This window comes from Cydia splendana, chromosome 11 (genome assembly GCF_910591565.1).
Source record: "Cydia splendana chromosome 11, ilCydSple1.2, whole genome shotgun sequence".
Lineage (NCBI taxonomy): Eukaryota > Metazoa > Arthropoda > Insecta > Lepidoptera > Tortricidae > Cydia > Cydia splendana.
The window spans coordinates 3,792,647-3,802,902 of record NC_085970.1 but is presented as its reverse complement, the minus strand read 5'-3'; the positions used below and the strand labels follow the sequence as shown (position 1 = coordinate 3,802,902).

Below are 10,256 nucleotides of genomic sequence, written 5' to 3'. Positions count from 1 at the left end.
ATATCACTCAAAAACCTTAATACTACCTACATTACTTCAAAAGAACATTACATTCGCTAAAAATTTACTTATTTAAATTTAACTATTTAAATAAATCTTAAAAAACAAGATTTTATCATACAGTCTCAATACCATTAAAATTTAGTTATCGAATAGTGAAACTAAAAAAAACGTGTATATAAATTATCATTGTTCACGAATTAAACAATAGTATAACTAGATATTAGTCTAAGGTTATCCTTATATACTATCGGGATAATGCCTTAATATATACGTCGAACAACTGAAATGTGACGTTATCTATGAAAAGGGACCTTATTGTCGATGGCGCTTACGCCATTATTAACGATTCTCCAATATACGAGTAAATACAATGCCGCGCAACGCTGTGCGGCGTAAGCGACATCGACAATAAGGTCCCTTCTCATAGATAATGCCTCAAATCCACAAACGTAACTTTGCAACGAAAGCATAATATGGCAGTGGCACTTAACAATAACACGTAAAATAATAAGCGTATCACACTTAACTGATAAAGTAAATTCAACCGAGAGTACGAAAAAACAGGGGTTATATGTTACGAACGAAAACATAATGCCTATCCTAGGTTATAAGAATATAGGTAGAATATTGAAAAATATACCTATGAAATATTAAAACTATGTACTTTTAGTGTTTTTCGGCTAGAAACATATACAGTAATCTGAAAAATAATATATAGGTATATTGTAATAATATATATTGTTTCTGCTGAAAGTTTACTTGTGGGTCGCATTTGGTTTGATGGCAAACTCACTATATAACAAGCATTACGAACATAGCTTAAATCCATTTTATTACAAATCAAATCGTCAGGTAACAACCAAAACTCACTAAATACAAAACAAATACCAACCTTGTTTTGATACTACTACGGTTCACTATGGCTCTGAACTCTGAACTCGTTGGTCACCTGACGGAATGATTTTACAAGAATATTATACAAACGGTCAGTGTTTATAAGCTTATTATGTATTTTCAAGCCATGCTACCATTGCAAATTGTAGTACAGTCGCCATCAGATATATCGGAGCGGCCAGGGTGCTCACAAATATCTGAACACGCCTCTATTGTCAGGGCGCTAGAGTGCGTGTTAGGATACTTTTGAGGACCTCGGCCGCTTCGATATATCTGATGACGAATGTACATAGCGTAATTACGCATAATTATGTATTTATTTTTCTTTATATATGTCTCTTGCCGAAAACAGGTTGCTTTTTTAGCTGTGGCGCTACAGAGTAGGCTCGTTATCGGTATCAATGTGACTTCCATTTTCTTTGTTTTTTTTATTATTTTATAAAAATACATTACTCTGGACTCGTTATTGGCCCACTTCGTTTTTGAATGGCTGTTGCCCTATAACGGAATATTATACAAAATAATTTACCAAGGAGTCGTTTGGAAATATAATACAAAAGATGGCAGTAGTTATCAGTCAAAACAACAGGTTAAAACAAAATACTGTAAATTTTAAGAAAAATACTGGATATAAAACATTTGATGGGTCATTAATTCATTATATTTAAATTTGTAAATTACACTTCTTTTTAGATTTGGGCATTTTCACGTTATATACACTCAGACTCACAAGCTAGTTCGATCCTAATTTCTATACATTTTTCGTTTCTAAAGTGTATGAAAATGGAAATGGAAATAAACATCTTGGGACATTATTTTTTTCCTATTAGGATCGAAAGGGCTCCTGATTCTGAGTATAAATAATATAAAAATTACCAAATTAAAAAAAAAGTGTAGTATACAACTTAAAATATAATGGCCCTAGTATGACTGTTATAAACATTTATTATATTGCAGTTCAATGTACTAAAGGTTTCCAAATTTCGATGTTTCAGTGAGAAGACTAGTTCAAAATGCAAGTCCTAGATAAACATTTAATATCAAGAACCCGAATCTCTAATATTAAAATTTGAATCTTACATCTCATTTAAATAAAGTCCAATTTACAAAATCAGATCATACACAATCACATTCAACCTTAGCTTGTAGAGACCCCGCTCGTAATATTAGCTTATCTCCCTGCTTTGTCCATACAAAAATGAGCTTACCTTTTCCTTACATGCTACACGGACTACAGGGGATTACAATCATACAAAAAGTTTATCATGCTATGTCAATTCAAAGTACTGTAGCGGTATCATGGTCGCGCGGTACACATGATAAAAATGCACTGATCACCATGCTGTAAAATTGCATATCCACTTTATTAATGAATTCCATTCAAAGTGTGTATGCATTTTTGCATCTCCCAGTAGGTACTGTGGGCGTCAGGATGTGGGTATTCATAGTTTATACAAGTACACTATAATTACATACTTGGAGTACGGCATAATCCAAGATTTCACAGGTCCACCCGCCATCCTGGCGTCAGAATGGCGGGTGGACCTTTTTTGTTAAATATCTCGTTTCCGGGAGAAGTACACTGAATTTTATTAAAAGTACACTAAAGTACACCGAAGTTACAATGTTTATAAATATTTCGTTCAAATTCGCTGAGGTCCACTCGCCATCCTGATGCTCACGTAGGTACTTGCAATGAGGATTATGATGTTCAGTTGACACTGTAGAGTTGTAGACGATGGTACATACCATTTAATTAGTAGACAGCTATTTTACTCTTCCAGCGAATATTCGAGAAGATCGCTAATTACATCAACATCCAACGTTTCTGAAGTTAACACTTTGAATACTTAAGATACTCAATTGAGTATCTTAGTCTTAAAAGTGCATTTCACATTGACAATGTTTAGTGTCATTCGTAAGAGTTAAGTTTCAAATATCTCGTGTGAATTGAATGATAATCGGTTACTTGATTTACTATCACGCAATTATGTTGTTTCACATTGTAAAATGCACCTTAATGGGTTACGTTAAGGTCCAATTTTTCGTCGCCCTAATTCTACGTTATCTTGTATGTGTTTCAAATACGAATGTACTTTTAAGTCATAATATGTATATTAAAGTTTTATCATGAATTAAATTTAAATTAAGTTTGGACATGACAGTTTTTATAAGAACAATAAAACTGAGCGAGCTAAAATGTTGAGATCTGTATAGCCCTTTATTAGGTAGAGTCAGACCAAGAATAGTCTGCAGCGGATTTGACAGCCCACGCAGTGCAAGTATCATTTATACGTCATAATTTCATAGAAGTTTGACGTTTAAAATAACTAACTTGCACTGCGTGGGCTATCAAATCCGCTGACTTTTTTGGTCCGACTCTACCTACTTAATATCGGCAGGCGTGGCTCACTCCGCGATTTCATCGCTTTGCAACAGGTAGCTACATGTACATCCGTTCCACACCAATTTTGGTGGCTAGCCATAAGCCGCGCGTGGCGCTGTCACCACCTAGCGGCCATATCTGTCCTGATCGTAACAGACGCGTTTCGTTAGAGAGTGAGTCTTCTGTACCTAGTACTATTATTTATTCTGTGATATCGGTATCCATGCTGCCTACTTTTATGAATATTTTATAATTTTGTCTGGGTAGCTTCAGGGGTACTCCATAACGTAACACATGTTTAGCGTGGTTATTACATTACAAACCGCACATATTTCACGTTTTCATATTCATCATCAATATAGCGTCCCGAACCTACTGGGTGTGGTGTGTAGTCCTACGTCAGCCCTGAGGCGAGGGTTGCACGAACGAGGCATGGAAGAGTCCTTTCCGTCCAGTCCGCAACAAAATACCATCGTACCTTAACGTAACACATTAAGGATCAATTGAGATTGACCGTTACACTTTATATTTTTGTATTAATACAGCGTCCCGAACCGACTGGGCGTGGTGTGCGTGGGCCTGCGTCAGTCCTGCGGCGAGGGCTGCACGAACGAGGCCGGGAAGAGGCCGGTGCGGCCGGTGCGCTGCAGCGTGCCCTTGTACCAGCCGTCGCCGCGCTTCTTGGAGACCAGGACGATGTCGTCCACCTTCAGCTCTAGCTCGTACTCGGAGTTCGGCGGGTAGGGGACTATGCAGCGAAATCTGGAATTGGGGGAATGTTTTTTAGGTTTGTTAGGCGTCGAAGTTCAGAATGTTATAGCTATTATTCGATTGCGAGAAACATCATCAAAGATATACATATAATGGCTATTTTATCTTATTTATCTTATTTAACTGCAGTTAAATAATGCTATGTGACTTGGGCTCTATTGGATATGGTCTAAAAATATTACTGATACACAAGCATACAAACTTTACAAGCATGAGAAGTGAGTGTGATTGACTAGCACGTTATCTTTTCGCGGATTAGCAAAGTAATATTTTGGTTTTAATTAATATGGATTTCCGCAAAGTAACGCCTGATTAACTATATTCACTAGCATGAAAAGTAAAAAAAAGAGCAGAAGAATAAATCTTGCTCATTTATAAGGAATCATCATAGTCCTTCGAGTCTATACCAGACTATGCAGACAGACAGTGTCAAGGGTAGGGTGACGTTTTTCATGGCTGTATAAGCCAATACGGGAGCGGCAAACACGACCACAAGCCAGGCAGGTGTAGTGTGCTCGTGGTGAACAGGTGTCGCGATTATGACGCTTGGCTCGCTCACTTGTCTTAACCTTTTGAACGCCACAGGCGGCAATTGACGTCAACGCAAAATTGTGACAACGACGCCAAAGACGGCATTTGATGTTGATCGTTTTTTGATGAAAATCTACTGAAAAACACCCCACTGTTAGGTTGGCATTATTTATTCACAAATCTAAATTTTACCTTCGTGGCGTCAGTGGCACGGCAAATGGATGCGCCGTTTGGCGTTCAAAAGGTTAAACCAAGCGACACCTCTCATACAAATGTAGCCTTGACATTGAGACTGAGGTAGGTGCATACCGAATACCTATATAGTTACAAATTACCTCTCTTTGACGGGCTGCACGTGCCTGTCCCGCCGTGTAGCCGTCACGTCGAGCGACTGCGACTTGCGGTGCTGCGACTGCCACGGGCTCTCGGTGTTCACTCTACTGTTCATATTATATTCAATTTTAGATTTACAATGTTAGAAAGTCACTTGATTGATTGTTATACAGAAGTATTTTTATCATTCAGACTCAGATTCAGATACAAATATTTCTTAATTGGCATGACAATTTCGAGATAAATTTTCAGCAGCATATTTAAGCAGGAATGGTATAGAATTCGTATGTTTTACTGTAGTATAAATTCCTTGTAAGTTTAACTCTGACACTTACAGTACTTAATATTACATTAAGTATACAACGATAAATACAAATAAATCGCATATACCATAAGTTATAAATCACTGTAGCGAAGCAACTTAGATGTATAATCAAGAGCGATATAATAAAGTTCTATTTTTAATCTCTGGTAGAACAGTTGTATGGCGTGCGACTTCCATACCGAAGGCCGTAGGTGGGCGTTTCTAAAATAAATATTGAAAACCCGATTCTCACAGATCCTGGTGTTTTTGCTGGGTTCTTTCAACTCAGAATCACTAGCATATTCAATCCTGATGATAAAAAAATTTGTCCCAAAAATTTGTATGAAAATTGTACATTCCACTACGTCACGTCCATAAAAGTGAAAAATTTTCTCATAATAAAACGTGACGTAATGGAATGGACATTTTGGGACATATTTTTTTAATGAAAGGACGGAGAATGCTGTCGATTCTGAGTAGAATGAGCCCAAGAATGTCCAGATTTGAAAGAATCAGGTTTTCGATATTTATTTTAGAAAACGCCCAAGGTACAAAGCCCGTACCAATGAGTTTCTTGGGGTATTACTAAATATTATGATATATTTACCAGACGCTTTAGAGTGAAAGAAAACATCGTGAATCTATGGAGAAATTCAAAGGTATTGGCTGGTTAACAGCTATGCTGATATTGGAACATTTGGGACTAAAGCGCAAATGTTCTTTTACTATCTTAGGAAGTCTGCGGCTCTCAGTAAGTACGTATCGCATAGTATAAATAGAGTAATAAATAACATTTAATATAAGTACAAAAACTCTCTGCACAATCTCTAGCTAATAATAACTAGAAAAAATATTCCCGATTTCGTATAAAGACCGGTTTAGACTGTATAACTAAGCCGAGCTAAGTTGTAGTTTGGTGGGGTGAGGGTCTATGCGTGATCGTGATTTAGTGAAGTGCAAGTAAAGCCTGACCAGGAATATATGATCACGCGCCATGTTGCGGAATTTCACTGGAACTATTTTTTTCATACTATACTGAACTGTCACCGTATACAAGAGAATAACAGCGCCCTCTTGACAATGATCATATATTACTGGTTAGGCTTTATATGGCGGTGATTGCAACACAAAACACACAAGCGAATAAAAGTTATTACATGTACAATTGTATATTGGCATTTTATTAGGCGCTAGTTATATTTTAATTGTGACGTTCCACGGGTAAAGGAAGGTTGGCGGTTGACGCGTACGGTATTATTAACGACGCTCTAATACTAATGCTACGCGACTTAAGCGCCAACCGCTATAAGGTGCAATCGCCTGCGCTCGCGGTGTTCCGCCCTTAGGGCGATATTCGTTTGAACGCCTTGCAGGTAGCCAGGTAGCCGCTTAGTTGCTAGGATTTTTCTTAACTCGGCGATTGTACTTTTACCAGTAGAACGTCTCAAAGGTTGACAGTGGTACCTGACGCGATGGTCGTGCAGGAGGCGCTCCTTGTGGCGGCGCTCGGCGGCGCCGGCCGGCAGCGCGCGCAGCAGTTGCGACGGACACGACCCCGACCTACGCGTTAGTGACAAGTCGAGGATGAAGCGACTTCTAATACGCTATTCTACATGTTTTCAAATATATTTATAAATGTTCGTATAGCTTCGATGGCCCACTGGTACTTTTATTTCAAGAAAATAATATAGCTATATGCGAAGAAAAATTGTTTAAATAAAAGATAAATGTTTGCATCAAAAAGGCAGCCGCCATTATCGTGACGTCGTAATAGCAGTAAAACAAATGGAAAGAAACGTCAAATGTGCAAGCTTTAGCTGTTGTTCAAATTTAATACTTGTTTCTGATGTAGTGACTTGCACCATTCCATTATTCAGTGAAATGATTTTAGAGATTTTATACTCACTCACACTTTAGGTTTTTTTTAAGGTTTTTAACTTAAAGAAACTCAAAACTCGCAATATCCTCGACTTGTCGTGGTTACAAACATGTGAAAACAAAACAAAAGTGACAGTGCCATGTTAGTTCCACAGACATATAGATCAAGACAGACACCACACATGTATAAAACACTATTCGAGTTTACCACAGACTGTTTTCTCAACCATTATCATTACCAATTGATCGTGAAAGTGTTAATTCTAAGAAAATCGTGGCCCCGACATTGACAGCTGAAGAAAATGGCGCTTTACTGCGCTGGTAACTGAATTGTCAAACGTCGAATTTTCAAAAGTAAAGTTAGCGCATAACGTAGCCGTAGAGCGCTATTTACATTTAGCTGTCAATTTCAAAGCACGAATTTGTCAAGGCTTTACACAATTTTGCTAAGACCTAAAATCTCATCTCGGAGTATGGCTGAGGATTTAATAAAAACCTGTATAATATGCAAGTCTTTCAAGAACGAAAAGCGGTGTCTTTCTTGTCCTGTGGTTAGTTAACAAGCTTCCCATACTGGGTGCATATACCTGTCACATGGAAACAGTGCAACACGATTGTCCACAGAAATCGAATACCACAATGTTTAGAATTAAAGAACGAGTGGAACAATTCAGTCTCGGGCGAGACTCCAACTGTAGAGACCGGGATACCAGCCCGCCTCTACCAATAGGGTATTTGACTACTAGTCAAATCAGTTCCTTTATTCGAAATTGTCAAAACGATTTTGTCAGTATGGAATTTATACAAAACACTAGCATATGACATCACAATCAAATTACCTACTCTTTATAGTTTTATACGGGTTTTAAAATAGAAATTGTGTCTAAAAATAACTGCTGTCTACGTTTCTCTATTAATCTTCTGGAGCTTTATTTCATGCATGCTGTAAAATAATAATAATAAATAATAAATATTCTTTATTGCACCACAAAAGAAAACAAAATTCAAACACAAATTTACAATGTAAATAAAGGTAGCAACAGGCGGTCTTATCGCTGTAAGCGATCTCTTCCAGACAACCTTAGGGTAGCAGGATATAAAGAACAGAAAGAATTAATAATTTATAAATTATTATATTAATAATTTATTTTAAATACAGTCAAATACCCTATTGAGCTCAGCTCAATGGTATCCCTGTTTGCATCGTAGCGAACGAAACGCTACTGTCTCTCTGTCACACTTATATGGAAGAGTGATACAGACTCATTACCGTTTCGTTCGCTACAGTGCAAACCATTGGCAACTTGGCTATACCCTGTGAGTCGCGAGTTCGAGTCCCACTTTTTCTTTAATTCCAAGAACTCTTTGGTTCTAACTTATCTTAACTGATGATTTGTATACTTGAGAACAAAATCGTAACAATCGAGTTTCACACAACACAGTTTTAGCACAAACACATGCTACCAACATAATGCACAAAATGCTCGGGACGATGAGAAGCCCTCTAGTGGAATGAATGGGGACTAATCATAATATACCTCAGAGCAATGAAAATAGGTAGTTTGTATAAAGAGTACATAATATACGCAGTTTCATTGTTCTTCAATGTATTATCTTAATATCTATTATTCATTGTGTTTATAATTAGGATATTTTTTAGATCACATGGCAAACAAGCACACGGCCTGCCTGTTGGAAAGCGGTCACTGCAGCCTATGCACGCTTGCAACCACAGATGTGTACTAATTTTCTTAATTCACTCATACGCTACTTAAATGTAAGATGCCAACTCATGGTAGCCGTATAGGTACATGCCTGTAGTCGCTACGCGCTGTTGACAATTCAGGTCACCTGTGTATCCTGACGTCCTCGAATACCAGACCGCCAACTAGCTTTTTCCTATAACCATTTGAACGCCAAGAACACCTAAAGGCGTCGTAACTAGTCATGCGCACAGCGCCAAGAACACATAAGTGTTATGGCGTACGCTGCCAAAGTAATCTTCACCTTTTCAAGTATTTACATTAGCTCGCTTGTGCCGGTGCCTTTGGCGTGTGAGTGACGTTTTTGTTTATGACGTACCGTAAAATCAGGTAACTTAGCCCTTAAGTGTAATGTGATCCAGTTTTTAACGTTAATTCTTAACGAGCCTTTATGATTTGTACTCGTTACATTTATTTTGGAGCTTCGATATACTAATACTCTTTTTCTCAAAAATGGACGGCAAAGTCGACTTTGCCGTTTAAAAAATAGGTCGCGAAGCGCGTAGTTTATGGTCAGTCAAAAATTAAAAAGTTAAAAACGTTGCAGTCTCGATTTTGGGACCGCAATGTAGCATACAAATTCCATTATTTGTCGAGTTCCAAACTTTTTAAAAGTTGAAATGGCCATATCAAATGAAGGCACAGGCCCATTAAACAGCCAAACAGATGATTAGTACCGCGACTATTTAGCTGTCTCAAATAGGTTGACGTATTTTCGGCAGAAAAATACACTTCTATTTTTTTATAAAAACAATAAAAAGGCGGCAAAGCTAATTTTTTCAATTGTTTCTACTTTTTTCTGTGAAAATATATACGTAAGAACGTTGCTTTTGTAAAATATATCTATGATATTTATATTTCTTGCACCATTTTTGAGAAAAGCACTATATATGACTCGGCTGGAAGGCTACTTGCTGGCTTCGGATTCAATTAAACGGACTCTCAAGGTCGTCCGTTTAAAACGAATCCTCAGCCTGCAAGTAGCTACTTCCGAGCCTCGACAATAATGTACTATTCTCAAAAATGGATGGCAAAGTCGACTTTCCCGTCTAAAAAATAGGTCGCGAAGCGCGTAGTTTATGGTCAGTCAAAAATTAAAAAGTTAAAAACATTGCAGTCTCGATTTTGGGACTGCAATGTTGCATACAAATTCCTTTATTTGTCGAGTTCCAAACTTTTTAAAAGTTGAAAAAAAAAAAAAAAAAGGCGGCAAAGCCTAATTTTTTTACGTAAAGGTACGTAAGAACGTTGCTTCTGTAAAATATTTCTATGATATTTATATTTCTCGCACCATTTTTGAGAAAAGCACTATATATGACTCGGCTGGAAGGCTACTTGGTGGCTTCGGATTCAATTAAAAGGACTCCCAAGGTCGTCCGTTTAATACGAATCC

General features: G+C 37.5%; 1 protein-coding gene across 1 annotated transcript in view; it reads right to left on the bottom strand.

Moving 5' to 3' along the window:
- Positions 1–3,837: 3,837 nt before the first annotated feature.
- LOC134794731 (E3 ubiquitin-protein ligase SH3RF1-like) overlaps positions 3,838–10,256 on the bottom strand; it is a 70,939-nt gene continuing 64,520 nt past the window's right edge. Inside the window, exons 15-17 of the mRNA XM_063766514.1 lie at positions 6,687–6,782; positions 4,921–5,025; positions 3,838–4,045 (exon numbers count right to left, since the gene is read on the bottom strand). Coding sequence (XP_063622584.1) covers positions 3,868–4,045; positions 4,921–5,025; positions 6,687–6,782 — 379 coding nt within the window. The 3' untranslated portion in view covers positions 3,838–3,867. The remainder of the gene's footprint in view (positions 4,046–4,920; positions 5,026–6,686; positions 6,783–10,256) is intronic.